General features: G+C 46.3%; 2 protein-coding genes across 3 annotated transcripts in view; one reads left to right on the forward strand and one right to left on the reverse strand.

Moving 5' to 3' along the window:
• Nucleotides 1-19,451, reverse strand: part of LOC122543522 (zinc finger protein 229-like) — a 97,718-nt gene that overhangs the window by 6,143 nt on the left and 72,124 nt on the right. The window lies entirely within an intron of this gene.
• LOC122543548 (oocyte zinc finger protein XlCOF6.1-like) lies at nucleotides 11,858-19,282 on the forward strand. 2 transcript variants are annotated; one of them, XR_006310080.1, is made up of 3 exons: nucleotides 11,858-11,892; nucleotides 13,966-14,949; nucleotides 18,252-19,282. XR_006310080.1 is itself a non-coding variant. In XM_043682354.1 (2 exons), exon 2 carries the CDS (start codon nucleotides 14,298-14,300, stop codon nucleotides 14,889-14,891), a length of 594 nt encoding a protein of 197 aa, XP_043538289.1. In that variant the 5' UTR covers nucleotides 11,858-11,892; nucleotides 13,966-14,297; the 3' UTR covers nucleotides 14,892-15,567. The 2 variants fall into 2 exon arrangements, 1 of the variants encoding a protein (XP_043538289.1); XM_043682354.1 differs by lacking the exon at nucleotides 18,252-19,282 and having other exon boundaries at nucleotides 13,966-15,567.

Consider the following 19,451-nt stretch of genomic DNA (forward strand, 5'->3'; position numbering starts at 1 on the left):
ACCAACATGGCCACCCCACCCCCTTTGCCCGTCAGTCTGTCCTTACGATAGCACGTGTATCCTTGAATATTCATTTCCCAGGCCCTGTCCACTTGAACTCCTATTTCACTCAACCTTACAGCATGATCCCACCCACTCAAATAACAATCACTTACCTTCCCGACCGGCTTTGCGCTCCGACTTCATTTCCACCCAGCTCCCATTATTCTCTGCTGCAAAAAAAAACTGGCACCACGTTTGCCAACCTCCAGTCTTCCGGCACCTCACCTGTGACTATCGATGATACAAATATTTCAGCAAAGGGCCCAGCAATCACTTCCCTAGCTTCCCAGAGTTCTCAGATACATCTGATCAGGTCCTGGGGATTTATCCACCATTACGTGTTTCAAGACATCCAGCATGTCTCCTCAGTAGTAAAGACATTTTTCAAGATGACACCATCTATTTCCCTACATTCTATGTCTTCGATATCCTTCTGCACAGTAAAAACTGATGCAAAATACTTGTTTAGGATCTCCTCCATCCCCTGCAACACCACACAAATGCCGCCTTGCTGATCTTTGAGGGGTCCTATTCTCTCCCTACTTACCCTTTTGTCCTTAGTGTATTGAGAAAAGCCCTTTGGATTCTCCTTAACCCTATTTGCCAAAGCTATCTCATGTCCCCTTTTTGCCCTCCTGATTTCTCTCTTACGTATACTCCTACTGCCTTTATACGCTATGGATTCACTTGATCTATCCTGACACATGCTTCCTTTTTATCCTTAACCAAACCATCAATTTGTTTAGTCATCCAGCATTCCCTACACCTACCAGCTTCCCTTTCACCCTGACAGGAATATACTTTCTCTGGATTCTCGTTATCTCATTATGAAGGCTTCCCATTTTCTAGCCGTCCCTTTACCTGCGAACATCTGCACCCAATCAGCTTTTGAAAGGTCTTGCCTAATACCGTCAAAATTTCTCCAATTCAGAACTTCAACTTTTAGATCTGGTCTATCCTTTTCCATCATTATTTTAAAGCTAATAGAATTATGGTAGCTGGCCCCAAAGTGCTCCCCCACTGACCCCTCAGCCACATGTCCTGCATTATTTCCCAAGAGTAGGTCAAGTTTTGTACTTTTGCAGTAGGTACATCTACATGCTGAATCAGAAAATTTTCTTGTATACATAGAAATTCCTCTCCATCTAAACCTTCAACACTATGGCAGTCTTAGTCTATGTTTGGAAAGCTAAAATCCCCTACCATAACCACCCTATTATTCTTACAGATAAGATTAGATTTGACTAGATTACTTACAGTGTGGAAACAGGCCCTTCGGCCCAGCAAGTCCACACCGACCCTCCGAAGAGCAACCCACCCAGACCCATTCCCCTACATTTACCCTTTCACCTAACACTACGGGCAATTTAACATGGTCAATTCACCCTAACCTGCACATTTTTGGACTGTGGGAGGAAACCGGAGCACCCGGAGGAAACCCACGCAGACACGGGGAGAATGTGCAAGCTCCACACAGTCAGCCGCCTGAGGCGGGAATTGAACCCGGGTCTCTGGCACTGTGAGGCAGCAGTGCTAACCACTGTGCCACCATGCCACCCACTGAAACCTCCTTTCTCAATTTCCCGCTGACTATTAGGGGGTCTATAATACAATCCCAATAAGGTGATCATCCCTTTCTTATTTCTCAGTTATACCCAAATAACCTCCCTGGATATATTTCCAGGAACATCCTAAGTACAGCTGTAATGTTATCCCTTATCAAAAATACCACTCCCCCTCCTCTCTTGCCTCTCTTTCTGGCCTTTCTGTAGCATTTGTACCCTGGAACATTAAGCTGCCAGTCCTGCCCATACCTGAGGCACGTTTCTGTAATTGCGATGATATCCCAGTCTCATGTTCCTAACCATGTTCTGAGTTCATCTGCCTTCCCTGTTAGGCCTCTTGCATTGAAATAAATGCAGTTTAATTCATCAGTCCTACCTTGTTCTCTGCTTTGTCCCTGCCTGCCCTGACTGTTTGACTCGCTTCTGTTCTCAACTGTACCAGTCTCAGTTTGATCTCTTTCCTCACTATCTCCCTGGGTCCCACCTCCCCCACCTTTCTAGTTGAAATCTTCCCGAGCAGCTCTTACAAATCTCCCTGCCAATATATTAGTCTCTTTCCAATTCAGGTGCGATCTATCCTTCTTGTACAGGTCAATTCTGCCCCAGAAGATTCCAATGATCCAAAAATGTGGATCCCATACACCAGCTCCTCAGCCACGCATTCGTCTGCCTTATCCTCCTATTCCTATCCTCACTAGCTCGTAGCACCAGGAGTAATCCGGATATTACTACCCCGAGGACCTCCTTTTTAAATTCCTGCTTATTTTTCTATATTCTCCCTTCAGAATCTCATCCTCTTCCCTTCCTATGTCATTGGTTCCAATGTGTACAATGACCTCCTGCTGTCTCTCTCCCCTTTGAGAACATTCTGCACCCTCTCTCAGACATTCTTAATTCTCGCACCAGGGAGACAACACACCAAATTGGATTTATCACCGCTGGCCACAGAAATGTCCTTCTGTCCTCTGACTATAGAGTGCCCTACAACATTCGATCGTTTGGACCCCAACGTACCCCGCATTGCATTAGCGCCTCTGTGATGGTGTCCAAAACTAGAGGGCATAGGTTTGGGGCGAGATGGGAAAGATTTAAAAGGGACCTAAGGGGCAACAATTTCACACAGTGTGGTGCGCATATGGAATAGGCTGCCAGAGGAAGTGGTGAAGGCTGGTACAATTACATTTAAAAGCCATCTGGATGGGTATGTGAATAGGAAGGGCTTGGAGGGATATCAGCCAAATGGAACCAGATTTACATCTTATCAGCATGGATCTGTTTGATCGAAAAATCCATTCCTGTGTTGCATATCTCTGTCTATTTGATAACAGGTGCTTTATTTCTGTTGATGTAAATATTGTTATAAATCATAGCTGGACACCAAACAGATGTAAAGGAGAGAGAATTCCTCAAGTAGTGCACCATAAGAATCCTGGGAGACCCCTATTTCCGGTTTCCTTCTGAATGAAAGAACATAAATGTTTGTGTTTAATTCCTAATTTTGTTTCAATTTTCTTCTTTGCTCCCCACTACTATGACTCACTCACTGTCTGGATGGTTGACAGACTCGGAGATTGTGGGTTGGGTCTTGATCAGCTGAATGTTTTATTGTTCCACAAGGTGTAAAAGGTGTGGGGGGGCTGAAATCAGAGCTTCAGCAGGAATCCAGCAGAGCTGAGAACAGACCGACATCTTACTCTGTGGGAACAGGGAGATCAACAGAGGACTGAGAAATCAGGACCATGTTATCAGTGCATTGATTAGCAGTGCCAATCCTCTGCCTTTACCCAGCTTCCCATTCAACTTGAATGGCACGCACCCCTCGATATTCAGGATCCAATCCTTGTCATCCTGAAGCCATGTCTCTGTAAGGAGTCTCAGATCATAATTATTCTCTTCAATGTGTGCAGTCAATTCATTCACTTTTGTTACAATGCAGCACACATTCAAACACAGTCTTCCGTTTCAATTTTTGTGATCTTTTGAATCCAGTTTTGATTGCTGGGACATTTACCTTGTCCCTTTCTATCATTCTCAGGTGCTCATTTTCCACATCACTACATTGCTCACCAGCCTTGATTTGGATTGGCCATGCTAAATTGCCCACAGTGTCCAGGGATGTGCAGGTCAGGTGGGTTAGCCATGGGAAATGCAAGGTTATAGTTTTGTAGGAATAGAAGCAGCAGTAGGCCATTTGGCCCATCCAGCCTGCTCCACCATTCATTAAGATCATTGCTGATCTATCCATTATTTCAGCTCCTCCTACCTGCATTATCCCAAATACCCTTAATTTCCCTACCATGCAAACACCCATCCAACTGTGCCTTGAATATACTTAATGAAGCTGCCTCTACTGCTTCCGTGGGCAGAGAATTCCATACATTCATGACTCTCCCAGAAAAGCACTTCCTCCTCATCTCTGTCCAAAATCATCCACTTTCATCATAAACTGTTGTATTTTTAAAGAATTACTCCCCCTAATCTTGAGGCCTTATCTCTCCCACCAGCAGAAATAACCTGAGTGTTGGGAGGGGGAGAGAGAAGAGATTTGGAAGGGTCACTGTGGACCTGATGGGCCGAATGGCTTACACCCACACTATTGGTATTCTATGATATACCACAGTCGTTTTTGCCCCAGATCACAGCACCCAGAACCTCCCATCTTCTGTAAATCGAAAGACAAGTCCCACCCTGCCCTCTTGTATGTGCGTTATCTAACTGCTTAATTGTTTCTAGTGATACAACCCACACCTCCCAATGCTGATGGAACAATGCAATATCTGCAGTACTGAAAATCCTAAGATTCACCGCTCTTTCTGATGCACAGCATTGGAAATATAATGTTGGAGGCTGAAAGAAATGAGCAGCTTAAAAGAAAAACCCACCTACCCCTTCACTGGGCTCCTTGCTCAGCACACTTTACTTCCTGCTGGTAAACCTTCGAGCACTTCATCCCCACAGTGCAATGAATTCCCACTTTCCACCAAAAGCCCGGATGTACTCACTCACTCAGTTGCTGTCTCACAAATGAAAGATTTCATTGTAACTACTTCTGCTCCCAGTAAGGGGAAAACATCTTTGAAAACTGCTCTGAAAGTCCAGTCTTCACAACCACACTTCTGCTTTCACCAAAGACAAATGGAGCCATACAGCATGGAAACAGACCCTTCAATCCAACTCGTCCATGCCGACCACATATCCTAAATTAATTTAGTCCCATTTGCCAGCATTTAGCCCATATCCCTTTCAACCTCCTTATTTATGTCCCCATCCAGATGCCTTTTAAATGTTGTAATTGTACCAGCCTCCACCACTTCCTCTGGCAGATTGCACCACCCTCTGTGTGAAAAAGCTGGCCTTCAGGTCCCTTTCAAATCTTTCCCCTCTCACCTCAAACCATACCCTCTAGTTTTGGACTCCCCTATCCAGGGAAAAGATCTTGGCTATTCACCTTATCCAAGCCCCTTACGAACTTCTCTAAGGTCACCCCTCAGCCTCTGACTCTCCAGGGAAACCACACCCACCCTATCCTTGTAGCTCAAACCGTCCAACTCTGGCAACAGCCTGGTCAATCTTTTCTGAACCCTTTCAAAAGTTTCACAACCTCTTTCCTTTTTGCAGGGAGACCAGAACAGAATGCAGTTCCAACTGTGGCCTAACCAATGCCCAGCGCAGCCGCAACATGAACTGCCAACTCCTTTACTCAGTGCACTGACCAATAAAGGAAAGCATACCAAACGTTTTCTTCACTATCCTATCTACCTGCATCTCCACTTTCAAAGGAACAATGAACCTGCAGTACAAGGTCTCTTTATTCAGTAACACTCCTCATAACTGTGTAAGTCCTGATTTGCCTCACCAAAAGGCAACACCTCATATTTATCTGAATTAAACTCCATCTGCCACTCCGATCAATACTAATTTATACAAAACTTCCTTTCCTCTCTTATTCCCTAAAAGCTGAAAATCTCCGTTCCACACACACTCCCTCCATTCTCACTTTGCTGAACCTAATCCCTGCTGTACCTGCTGGTACATGCTGATTAACAGGCCCACACTCAGGGGGGGATCTAAGTGAAACAAACAGAATACTGAATGGCCTTGGACAGAGAGGATTGGAAATGGTTTCCATTGGTAGGAGAGAGCAGGACCCGAGGGCACAGCCTTAGATTATAGGGAAGACCTTTTAGAATGGAGTGAAGGAGAAACTTCTTCAGCCAGAGTGGTGAATCTATTGAATTCACTTCCAGAAAATGCCAGGTCACTGAGGATAGAGAGGTTCTTGAGTATCAAGGAGATCAAGGGTTATGGGGAGAAAATGAGAGAATGGGGTTGAGAAACCTATCAGCTATGATTGAATGGTGGAGAAGAACTGATGGGCTGAATGGCCTAATTTGTGTTCCTGTGTCTTAAGGTCTCTTGCTGTCCTGGCAATATAGAGTATGAGAATTGGGAGCAGGAGTCATAGAGTCATAGAGATGTACAGCATGGAAACAGACCCTTCGGTCCAACCCATCCACGCCGATCAGATATCCCAACCCAATCTAGTTCCACCTGCCAGTACCCGACCCATATCCCTCCAAACCCTTCCTATTCATATACCCATCCAAATGTCTCTTAAATGTTGCAATTGTACCAGCCTCCACCATATCCTCTGGCAGCTCATTCCATACCTGTACCACCCTCTGCGTGAAAAAGTTGCTCCTAATGTCTCTTTTATATCTTTCCCCTCTCACCCTAAACCTACACCCTCTAGTTCTGGACTCCCCGACGTGGCCTAACCAATGTCCTATACAGCTGCAACATGACCTCCCAACTCCTGTACTCAATACTCTGACCGATAAAGGAAAGCATACAAAACACCTTCTTCACTATAGGAGAAAAAGAAAGGCTGGAGCGAAATGTTTTTCCCCCAGTATCTCTGGCTGCTCAACTTTTGTAATGTCTTTTCGCAGGGTAGATAGAGGGTATTCAAAACTAGAGGGCATCCGTTTAGGGGGAGAGGGGAAAGATTTAAAAGGAACCTAAGGGGCAACGTTTTCACACAGAATGGCCTGTTGTGTATGGAATGAGCTGCCAGAGGAAATGGCGGAGGCTGGTACAGTGACAACATTTAAAAGGCATCTGGATTGGTACATGAATACGAAGGGTTGAGAAAGATATGGGTCAAATGCTGGCAAATTGGTCATGAGATTAATTTAGGATATCAGGTTAGCAAGGACCGAAGGTTCGTTTCCTTGCGTTACAACAATATGAATCTGTTTCGACATAGTTGGAACCATTTGACAAGACATACCCATTCAGCCCTTACAGCCTGTCAGCAACAGTGGCCTAACTGCGCATATTTGAAGTGGAGTTTAGATCAGAGTGGTCCTGGAAAAGCACAGCAGGTCAGGCAGCATCCGAGGTGCAGGAAAATTGACGTTTCGGGCAAAAGCCCTCCATCAGGAATAGAGGCAGGAAGCCTCCAGGGTGGAGAGATAAATTGAGGGGGTTGGGAAGAAGGTAGCAAAGAGTACCATTGGTGAATGGGGGTGAGGATGGAGGTGAAATGTCAGAGGGGAGGGTGGAGGGGATAGGTGGGAAGGGAGATTGGCAGGTAGGACAGGTCATGAGGACAGTGCTGAGCTGGAAGTTTGAATCTGGGGTACGATGGGGGGAGGGGAAATGAGGTTCAGTGCGTGGTTGAAGAGCTTCAGGGCAGAGGAGATGACCTGGAGGTTACAGTGAGAGAGAGAGACTCCTGAGATTCTTGTGGAGAGAGGAGGAGAACTTCTTCAAGGTAGGCATCCTTGCAAGAGGATTATAGTAAGGTTAAAATCAACAAAGGTTAAACTCTGGTTTCCAGCATCTGCAGTCCTCACTTTTGCCTGCGCATATTTGAATGCAAGTTTCAGAACCATGTCTGCAGCTTTTTTTTGAAAAAAATTGAACATGTTTTCACTCTTCAATGATGTTTCTGAATATTTCACTTTAGCTATTCTCAGTTTTATAGATCAGCCATTTCTCATGCACCCCTATGTCCCAGGTAGAGTCATCACTATCCATTCTCACTCTCTCTTCTCAGAAGGGCGTGATACAGCAATCAAAGATGGCTTGAGGCATGAGAAAGGACAGGTTAGGGGGTGGGGAAGAGAATGGATGGGGGACAGAGGATGGGGGACAGAGGAAACAGAGAATTACAGAGGGTGGGGGCAAGAGAAAGACTGGAGGGACAGGGTGGAGAGAATGGAGGGGCAGAGGAAGAATGGATGGGGGGGAGTGGGTTGGGTGAGAGTTAGCACAAATCCCACATTCCCCCTGGCATCAGTGTTCCACAAACTGGAACTCACTCCTCCCATAGCAGACTTGGGGCAATCATTTCTCAATATAGAATCATATAGCCCCGATAGGCCATTCAGCCAATCAAACTCACACTGACCTTCTGAACAGCATTCCACTCAGACCCACCCACTCACATTACAGGCCTGCAGTTCCCCATAGCTAACTCACCCTAACCTGCATATCCGATCCACCTAAACTTGCAGGTCTTTGGACTGTGGGAGGAAGCCAGAGCATCTGGAGGTAACCCGCACAGACACAAGGAGGAAGAATGTGCCAAACTCCACACAGACAGTCACCCGAGGCTGGAATTGAAACCGGGTCCCTGGCACTGTGAGGCAGCAGTGCTAACCATTAAGTCACCATCCCGCCCAGAGCTTAGTCTTTGTAGCTTCTAACTTCTCACCAGAGGCCCTCTCCTCCTGACATTGTTGGACCACACCCGCTGCAACCTCCCTTTCCCACTTCTCCGACCCTGAGCACATCGGTTCCCGAATCCTGGCGCCAGACACACACCGATGCCATCTGGCCTCCTGCTGCCAACTGGAGGGAACCGATACACTCGCTGTCACTATTCTGTCCCTTGCCACCACCTCTCCCTCCCCAACATTGTTCTTACTCCCAGCACCCAGTCATTAGCTCCTCCCCCCTGCAGCTCTCTCTCAGATTCCCTTTACCTGCCTGACACATGCTCACACCCTCATGACCCTGTGCACTGACCCAATCAGAAGGCTCTGTCCAGAGGGGAATGATCATTTACCGAAATAAAGTGTCAGATTAAAGTTACTCCCGTTCCCCCCAACGTGTCTGCAGCCTGGCTACCAGCTCTCTGAACCGAAGGTCCTCCAACATGTGTTTGCCCTGGATCACAGCGTCCAGAACCCCCCACCTTCTGCAAATCGAAAGACAAGTCCCACCCTGCCCTCCTCAATGTGTGTTGTGTAATTGCTTACTTGTTCCTCGTGGCTGAGCAGAGGCTGATGGCCAAGTTCAGTACTCACGAGGATGGCCTCAACCGACCTTGGGTTCATGTCACACTCCAGGTGACCTCAAGTCACTGCATTCTCTTACACGCACACATGCACACACGCATTTACATAATCAGGCACTCATGTGGACCGTCTCTCATACACACGGCCTCTCTCAGATGCACACACATCCCCCACACTCACACCCACAGATGCGCCCTCTCACAGGCTTATAATCCATCAAACACACACTTTACCAAGCATGCACACACACAAACACTCTCTCATGTGCGCTCACACACATGCACACACTCTCTGTCTCATGCGCACACACACAGACATGTATGTCTATGAGGTGAATTTGCATTTGCAGAGTTATATTTGTAGATACATTCTGTTTTGCCCAAAAAGCTCACAATCCGCAGGCAGTCAATCCATGTAAGATTTCACAAACTTTGGAAATGGAACCAGTCTGACTCAAAATTGGGATAGCACCAGCCTCTAACCTGACATCTCTCATGCATTGTGTGGAGTGAGATGTCACCTCTTTTTATAGAACCATAAATTATCTCAAGAATGTGCCTTAAATGAAGTTTTGGGATTGACATATTAATGTTGAACGGAACCATGCAACCTGATTTAAAAGGTGAAAGCTGGAACAACAATCCAGATTTATTCTATATATCATTTCAGTTGTATGACTCTGTAATCTCTGTAATTGGATCCTTGGTCCAGCCTTAACCCGTAGGAAGTATTGCCTCACTTAGAAATTTCAACTGATACACTGTATCCAAGTAAATTTCTCCCGCTCTTTTGCCAGGGCAGGGGTAGTCAGCCACACTGCTGTGTCAAGAGTCATGTGTAGGCCAGACCTGGTAAAGGAAGCAGCTGGAACGACTGAGTGAATCTTCTCCCGCAACGGCAGTTTCTTTCCTTAAAAAGGACAAGGGTGGATCAGATAGGGTTTCATTTCCACCCTAAAATGGTTTCATCATTAGCTTCCGAACTCCAGATTTCTGACTGAATTGCAATTCTGCTGCGGCGGGATTCGAAGCCGGAACTCTGCAGAACTGGGTTGATAGTCCAGTCAATATTGGCACTTCGGCCGTCCCTCCTTCAATCCCCCTGCAATGGCATGTGAACTCAGGGTGGGAGGAGCTGGGCACTGACAGCAGGTGAGCGGCCACTCCCCAGTATGGACCCACCGGTGGGCCAGCAGGCCGGAAGAATCGGTTAATCCTTTCCTGCCCTCGGAGCAGGTGGATGACCTCTCCTCAATATGGAGCTGCTGGTGATTCAGCAACGCAGCCGAGCAAGTGAATCCCTTCCCACACAAGGGGCAGGCTTCTCCCTCGTGTGGGTCTGATAGTGCGTCCACAGGTAGCCCACCTGACTGAACCCCCTCCCAGACGCGGGGCCCTCTTTCCCCTGTGGACCCGCTGTTGCATTGGCAGGTTGCACATCTGACTGAAGCCTTTCCCGCACTCAGGGCAGGTTAACAGTCTCTCTCCGTTGTGAACCCGCTGGTGCGTCAGTCGAGAGGAAGATTCGATGAATCTCTTCCCACACACAGAGCAGATGAACAGCCTCTCCGCGGTGTGAATGCTTTTGTGGGTTTCAAGCACCGAAGGGGAAGGGAATCCTTTCCCACAGTCCCCACTTCTCCATTGTGTGTGTGTGTGTGTGTGTGGGTTTGGGGGGGGGAGGGGGCGCCAAGATGAAGACTCTGGTACAGACATTCAGATACATTGCTAGATGGATTGGAGTGATTTCTTGCACTACTACAGGAAAACGAGCTGGTTGACGCATCCCTGAAAAGCTTCCGAAATAACTCAAAAGAAAATGGAAACAAGACCTTCACAAACAGCAGAGAGAGAGAGAGAGGAACATCAGCAACTTTTCAAACAGTTTGAGAAAACACAGGAACATCAGCTTCAAAAAGAGGACAGTAGATCTGGAATAAAAATGATTGTTAGAGATAAAATTCAGCAACAGGGTGTCCAACAATGTGATTGGTGAATACTTCTTCATTGTCTCTTTTGATTGGCCAAGTGTTTTAAAACATGAAATGAAGAGTATCATTAAGAAATTCACTTTTAAAATATTTAACATCTAAATTAATTAAATAGAATAGAGGTTGCCAGGCAGGTGAAATGTTGCAGCCGTAGTATGTGGGAGTTTATTATAGGAATAGTATGCAGTCATACACTTTGATAGGATGAATCAACAAGCAGACTATTACTTCATTTTATATCATTGTGCTAACCCTTAAATACTGCTCAGTTCTATGAGAAACTACCCTTTTAATTGTAAAAATGATGAAAGAAGCGGTCGGTTTCCAAGGTGCAAATTGTATTCAAATAGACATGTCAAACTGAGGGGAAAAAAAATGAGAATTCCTTGAAGAGGGACACAGCATCTGAGCACCTTTGCAGAGCCTGCTCCCTCCCTGGGTTCACTCCAGTTGCTACAGGTGAACAGCTCCCTCCCTCCCAGGATGAGGAGTGGAAAGGGGGAGACATTGCTTTGCTCCCAGATGTTGCCCAGAGGGGGCGGAGTTTCACTCTGAAACTGACAGGGCTACATCTAACGTGAACAATGGCGGGCGGAGACCTCCTGAAGGAGCCAATAGGAGCCGCGGTGTCGGCTGGTGACGCCCCATTTTCCAAGCTGCTTGTTCAGCCATTGGCCAGCCGCCCGCCGTCGCATCCCTAATGAAGGGCTTTTGCCCGAAACGTCGGGTTTCCTGCTGCGCTTTTTCAACACCACTCTCATCTTGACTCCGTCACACAAGCCTATTGTCCGCCGTGCCTGGAGATTGACCAATGGGAATCTCAGGAGGACCGGAAGGAGCCTGGACCTCCTGCCAATCAGAGCTCGCCTATGGCCTGAATGCGGAAGTTGGACCGTGAGTTTCTGAAGCTGCTGCTGCTCCTCTCTCTCTGAAGGAATATTGAGCTTCACCCCAGATTGCAACATCCTTCCTCTGTCCAACATCGGTGAGTACGACACTCTCTCTCTTTTCTCACCCCTTTTTCATTTTTTTTCATTCTGGGGTTCAATTGTTGACTTGCTGAAAGGGAATAAAATGAAATGAATCCAGGAATGGGGGTAGACTCTGGAAAGGTTGGCTTTGTCTCTGTATTGAAGACATTGACAGGCTTTGCTTCCTTCACTTGGTAGATTCATTTGTTTGGTTAATGCTCTCAATTAAAGAGGGGGGCTTCCCCAAGAGATGGTTCGCATTTAACAGCACAGCAAATTATAATTAGCTGCTTGGCAGTACAGTTATACAGTCATAGTCATAGAATCACACCTGGTTGTACCTTTTGGTACAACCAGAACATCCCAAACATAATCTCAAACTAAACCTGCCCTACCTGCCTGCTCCTGGCCCATATTCCTCCAAACCTTTCCTATTTGCGTACCTTTCCAATCTTCTTTAATTGTACTTGCATCTTACACTTCCTTGACAAGTTCGTTATGCATGTCAACCACCCTCTGTGTAAAACAAAAAAATTGGCCCTTGTGTTTTTTAGATTGCTCTCCTCTCTTATTAGAAATGTGAAATCCCCATATCCTAGGGAAAAAGATAACTACCATTAACTCAATCTATATCACTCATTATTTTATTAACTTCTTGCCTCACTATATACATTCCAGTGAAAGAAAGGCCCAGCCTTTCTTCAAACCTTCTATACCCGGCAACATCCTGGTAAATCTCCTCCGAACTCTCTCCAGCTTGATATCCTTCCTAAAACCGGGTGACCAGAACTGGACAGTGTTCCAGAAGAGGCCTCACCAATGTTCTGCAGAACCTCAACATAACGTCCCAACTTGGACACCCAAAGGACTGTGCAGTGATGGTGTGTCCTCCAAATGCCTTTTTAAGCACCCTGTCTATATGTGACACAAACCACAATCTTGAACCTTGCTGAAGAAAGGCACACTGTTGAAACTTGTCGTCTTGCTGGATCAGCCTGGCTGGAAGATACTAAATCTCAAAAGGGCTGATATTGCACAAGAAGCATGCTGATAATGATTGGTCTTAAAGTGGATTCTGGTCAACACTTTGCCATAGAGATTGTACCAGAGAACCGTGTACAGTATTTCCAAGTTTCACATCTGTAAACTTTCCAATTCTGCACTGAGGTTTAGAAGCATGTGAGTTGAGTGTGTTGCTGGAAAAGCACAGCAGGTCAGGCAGCTTCCTGACTCGTTAGAAGAATGAGATGACCTTATTTAAACCAATAGAATTCTGAGGTGGGTAGGGGGCTTGTCAGGGTAGATCCAGATAAAATGTTCCCTTGTCAGGGGAATCTGGAACACGACCCAGATTACAAATAAGAGGCTTCCATTTCAGGCAGAAATGAGGAATATATTCTCTCGTTAGTTTTTGCAATGCTCTCCCACAGGGAGTAGTAAAGACTGGCTCTTTGAATGTGTCCAAGGCTAAATTGAAGAAAACTTTGAGTGACAGGGGAATGAAAGGTTATGGAGAACAAGCAGGAAATGAAGTTAAGGGTGCAGCAGGACACACATGATCTGATGGAATTGCAGAGCAAGCCCATGAGCTGAATGGCCCATTCCTGGTCCAATCTCTTACAAGCTGTGTCCAGGGCAGGAAGAGCTGAAAATGTGTTGCTGGAAAAGCGCAGCAGATCAGGCAGCATCCAAGGAACAGGAGAATCGACGTTTCAGGAATTCCTGAAGAAGGGCTTATGCCCGAAACGTCGATTCTCCTGTTCCCTGGATGCTGCCTGACGTGCTGCGCTTTTCCAGCAACACATTTTCAGCTCTGATCTCCAGCATCTGCAGCCCTCACTTTCTCCTCCAGGGCAGGAAGAAACTAGCAAAGGTCTGTCAGTCGACATGAATCAGTATTTTTAGGAGAATTTGGAGTGGGGACAGTAATAGCTACAGCAGGGTGAGAATGGAGGGAGACTGGTGAATGGAGATCCCCATTTTTGGGGGAAGAAGAGGAGAAAGAATGTTCCACAGGAACGAGGATTGTCTGTTTGGAATTCCTATCCTGTGCAGATGGTAATGGCTTGTGTAATCACCTTTTACAGGATATGAGAAGGGAAGGAGTTGCAGACAGAAACCGCAAAACACGATCTGATGGAGACAATCGATTCATTGGCATAGGAATATCATCAGCCTTTGAATCTCACACTGTTTTATTTCTGTTCTGTTCTGTCTGCTTTGCAAGGTTTCAAACATCAGAGAGACTGAGGCATACAGACCTGAGTGAGAGTGTCCCAATGAACTGACTGGGAAGAGCTTTAACAGGTTACGCAGCCTGAAATGGCAATACCCCATGTGCAGCAGCAAGGGACATTCCATGTGTGAGTGGTCTTCCAACTGATTGCCGAAGCTGGAGAGAGACAAGGATTCCCACGTCATGGAGAAACCGTGGAAATGTGGGGACTGTGGGAAGGAATTCAAATTCCCGTGTCTGCTCGAATCCCATCGCCGTGGTCACACCGGGGAGAGGCCGTTCACCTGCTCTGTGTGCGGGAAGGCGTTCATTCAGCTGTCCACCCTGGTGACCCACCAGCGGGTTCACACCGGGGAGAAGCCGTTCACCTGCTCAGAGTGTGGGAAGGGCTTCACCCGGCTGTCTACTTTGCAGGCCCATCAGCACATTCACACCGGAGAGAGGCCTTTCACCTGCTCCGTCTGCGGGAAGGGGTTCATTGATTCGTGTGGCCTGCAGAGACACAAGCGGGTTCACACTGGGGAGAGGCCATTCATATGCTCGGTTTGTGGGAAGGGCTTCACCCATTCGACCGCCCTGCTGACCCACCAGCACATTCACACCGGGGAGAGGCCGTTCTCGTGCTCCATCTGTGGGAAGGGCTTCACGGATTCCTCCGCCCTGCAGATACACCAGTGGGTTCACACTGGGCAGCGGCCGTTTACCTGCTCCGTGTGTGGGAAGGCCTTCAGTCGATCATCCCATCTGCTGAGACACCTCTCCAGTCACACCGAGTAGAGAATTTTTAAATCCTTTGTCTGTGTGGGTGTGACTTCAAGAGAGTACCCATTCACTGGTCAGTTGAGCATCTATTAAGAGACACTTAATGATTTGGAACATGCAGTGACATCAGGAAGTATATACCTGAAATGTTTGACTCTGTAGAAATTTGAGTTGGAAAGTGTGGCACTATAAGAAGTACTGCAGGTCAGGCAGCATCCGAGGGGCAGGAGAGTTGATGTTTTGGGCACAAGCCCTTCATCACGTTCCAGCGCCACACTTTTAGACACTGACTTTCTAGTATCTGCAGTCCTCACTTGCTGTGAGTCTGAGAAAATCTACCCCATGTAAAGATTGGCTCCGGTATCTCCCTTCCAATGAGGCTGTCAGGATGATTACATGGGAAACAGCGAAAGCTCGTCCAATGCTGAAGGTTGGACAATTAGGAAAAATAAAGTTTCTGGTGGCGGCTTACAATCCTGGTAGCTTTTGAGAAATGCCCCAAGGTACTTGGACATTGTCAGGATTTGGTGACCAACTGAGGTTCCCATGGTCTGAGCCACACAACAAGTGGCAGCATGGAGAAGGGAATATGGACATGGGTTACATCCCTACCATAAAGTCAAAGAACTCGACAGCATGGAAACAGACCTTTCGGTCCAACACATCCATGCCGACCGGATATCCCAAATTGGTGAGGCCACTTCTGGAATACTGTGTTCTGCTCGAGTCTCTCTGCTTCAGGAAGGGTTTTAAACTTAAACAGTTCAGAAAAGGTTTACAAAGATGTTGCCAGGGGATGGAGGGTTTGAGGTAAAGATGAATGGGCTGGGGCAGTTTTCTCTGGAGCATCAGAGGTTGAGGGGTGACCTTATAGAGGTTTATAACATCATGAGTGGCATGGATATGGTGAATACCCAATTATGTTTTCCCAGGATGGGCGAGTCCAAAACTAGAGGGCTTAGGTATAAGGTGAGAAGGGAAAGGTTTAAAAGGGGCCTAAATGCCCTAAACACCTTCCTTTGGACTCACTCACTCTTCCCTTGCTACAAGTGAACAGTCTCCCCCTATCCCCCTCTCCCCAGGACAAAGAATGGAAAGGGGGAGACATTGCTTTGCTCCCAGATGTCCAGAGGAATTGGGAGGTCATGTTGTGGCTGTACAGGATGTTGGTTCAGCCACTTCTGGAATATTGAAATCATGAGGGGCATGGGTAGGGTAAAAACATTGGGACACAGACTTTAACCTCACACCTTCAATGCATTATCTGAGCTGAGATGGCACCTATTGAAGCTATTTTAAACTTTTTAAAATGAAAAGACTTACAAATGAAAGAACCATTAATATTACATTCCAGAACAATAGTCTAGTGCAATGCAGGGCGGCTGGCCAATGGTGGAGCATGGGATGTCAGCGGCCAGCACCGCGGCTTCTATTGGCTCCTTCAGGGTTTCCCCCGCCCTGACCCGTCCCATAGACCTCACAACGCAGAGGTAGCCCTGTCGGTTTCAAAGTGAAACTCCTTCCCTCTGACGAACATCCGAGAGCAAAGCAATGTCTCCCCCTTTGCATTCCTCATTCATGATTTGGTGATGCCGGTGTTGGACTGGGGTGTACAAAGTTTAAAATCCCACAACACCAGGTTATAGTCCAACAGGTTTAACTGGAAGCACACTAGCTTTCGGAGCGACGCTCCTTCATCAGGTGATTGTGGAGGGCACAATCCTAACACCGAATTTATAGCAAATATTTCGTGTGATGTAACTGAAATTATACATTGAGAAATACCTTGATTGTCTGTTGAGTCTTTCATCAGTTTGAATACCATGATAGTTTCACTTCTTTCATGTGTAAATCACAAAACCGTTTTAAAAGTTATAGCTAACCTGAAAATGCAACTTTTTTAAAAAAAAAAACGGTTTTGTGATTTAAACATGAAAGAAGTGAAACTATCATGGTATTCGAACTGATGAAAGACTCAACAGTGGGGTGTACGGGGTTGGAGTTCGCCCAGCACCAGGTTGTAGTGCAGCAGGTTTGGTTGGAGGCGCGCTGGCTTTCGGAGCGTTGCTCCTTCACCGGGCGGTGGTGGAGGGCTTGACCCTAACACAGTCTGTAGCGAGAATTTGCGGTGTGGTGTGGCTGAGATTGTGCAATTGAGAGATTGATTGTCTGATGGGCCTTCATCTGTTGGAGTGCAGTGGTGGTTTCGCTTCTTTCATGTGTGAATCACAAAACCTTTTTTAAAAAGGTTGCATGCTCGGGTTGGCTGTTAACTATCTAGGTGGTGGCTAGACAATATGTTGAGGGTGTTGGCCCCCTGTGTTTATGTAAAACTCCGTTTTCTCACTTTTTAGATTGGAATCAATCTAAACATCATGGCACAGACAGAGAACACAGGGGGCCAACACCTTCAACATATTGTCTAGCTATCACCGTTGTTAACAGCTAATCTAAGAATGCAACTTTTTAAAAAAAGTTTTGTGGTTTACACATGAAAGAAGTGAAACTATCATGGTATTCTAACAGATGAAATGCTTAACAATCAAGTTTTCAATGTATAATTTCAGTTACATCACACTGTAAAGTTTTGCTATAAATTCTGTTAGGATTGAGCTCTCCACTACCACCTGATGGAGTGTCGCTCCGAAAGCTAGTGCTTCCAATTAAACCTGTTGGACTATAACCTGGTGTTGTGATTTTTAATGCTGGGAGGAGAGCAGACAACTGGAGTGAATGCAGAGAGGGAGCAGACTCTGCAAAGGTGTTCAGATGTTCTCTGCCCCTCTTAAAGGTATTTTCATTTTTTCCCCTGTTTGGCACATTTATTTGAAAACAGTTTGCACCTTGGAAAAAGATTGCTTCTTTTTGCATGCTCACAATTAAGAGTAGCTTTTCATGGAATGGAGCAGCATTTAAGGGGTTGGCACATTGATATAAAATGTCAATGTATGTTGCTTCATGTGGTGTATATCTGATGCTGTTGGCTGTTGTAAAAGCTTCATGGCTATTATTCTTCACCTTCTAATGTAGTAATGGAGTTACGTCCTGTATTTCTTTTCATCATTTTCATTGAATAGGACAGAAGGAAATCCTTCAGCAACTTTAATGGCTTTCTTTTCTCAAGTAGCCTTGACATGTCCCTTATTCCAGCTCCATTTCTAGCACCTTTCTCAGCAGCTTGTTCCAGGTCATTGTCACCAAAATGAAGTTTTCCTCCATACACACTTAAGGCTATCTGGTTGCATGAGGGTTTTCAGGTTTGTGTCCTGGATAATGTGATCAGCAGGTATCTGGCAATCTACAGGAATTGTCACCTATGTTATGTTCATTTAACTGTACTGACAGTGATCATTTATTTTGCGATTTCTTTTGCAGAAAGAAATCTGAAAGCAAATAATACATGAACTTCTAACAGAGCCACTTGATTCATTGGGACTTCAATATCAGCAGCCATTCCAATTGAGCAGAAATGTTTGTTTTTGTCTGCTTGACAGATTGTGGCAGGAAGAACATTGAGGCACAGATACCCAAGTGAGGTAGATTCAGGGCACTGACTGTGAAAGGCACTTTAATGATTTATTCAGCTTGGGGCATCAAAATCACACCACCAGAGACTGTTGACCTGCTCTGTGTGCGGGAAGGATTCGTTAATTCTTCCATCCTACTGATGCGCTAGCAGGTCCTCATCGGGGAGAGGCCATTCACCTGCCCGGAGTGCAGGAATGCATTTAGTCAAATGTGCAACCTGTGGACACACCAGCGGATCCACACTGGGGAGAGGCCGTTCACCTGCTGTTCGTGCTTCACCAGCTCCTCCCACCTGCAGAGGCACCAGTGAGTTCATGTGCCATTGCAGGGGGATTGAAGGAGTGACGGCCGAGTGCCATTACCAACTGGACGATCAACCCGGTTCTGGGGACTCAATGGTTCGAATCCAACTGTGGCAGATTGTGGAATTGGAATTCAGTCAGAAATCTGGAGTTCAGCCTCTAATGACAAAACTATTTTTGGGGGGGAACAAAAACCATCTGATTCACTCCTGCCCTTTTTAGGGAATGAAGCTGCTGTTGTGGGAGAGGATTTACTCAGTCATCCCAGCTGCATCCTTTACCCGGTCTGGCCTATATGTGACTCCAGACCCGAAGCAGTGTGGTTGACTCTTGACTGCTTCCCCTGGCAAATGATTGGGGAGACATTTACTTGGATACAGTGTATAGGTTGAAATTGCTGAGTCAGGCAATATTTGCTACAGGTGATGGCTGTACCAAGGATCCAATTACAAAGGGACAACTCAGTGCTGACCAATAGTAAAGGAAGTGGGGTGACAATCGACAATAGGTGCGGGAGTAGGCCATTCTGCCCTTCGAGCCTGCACCGCCATTCAATATGATCATGGCTGATCATTCCTAATCAGTATCCTGTTCCTGCCTTATCTCCATAACCCTTGATTCCACTATCCTTGAGAGCTCTATCCAACTCTTTCTTAAATGAATCCAGAGACTGGCAATCCAGAGGCTGGGCCTCCACTGCCCTCTGGGACAGAGCATTCCACACAGCCACCACTCTCTGGATGAA

This window comes from Chiloscyllium plagiosum, chromosome 44 (assembly GCF_004010195.1).
Source record: "Chiloscyllium plagiosum isolate BGI_BamShark_2017 chromosome 44, ASM401019v2, whole genome shotgun sequence".
In the NCBI taxonomy this organism is placed as follows: domain Eukaryota; kingdom Metazoa; phylum Chordata; class Chondrichthyes; order Orectolobiformes; family Hemiscylliidae; genus Chiloscyllium; species Chiloscyllium plagiosum.

Bases quoted from the DNA above. Each gene is read 5' to 3' on its own strand.
- LOC122543548 (XM_043682354.1), top strand. From the start codon at position 14,298: ATGGAGAAACCGTGGAAATGTGGGGACTGTGGGAAGGAATTCAAATTC.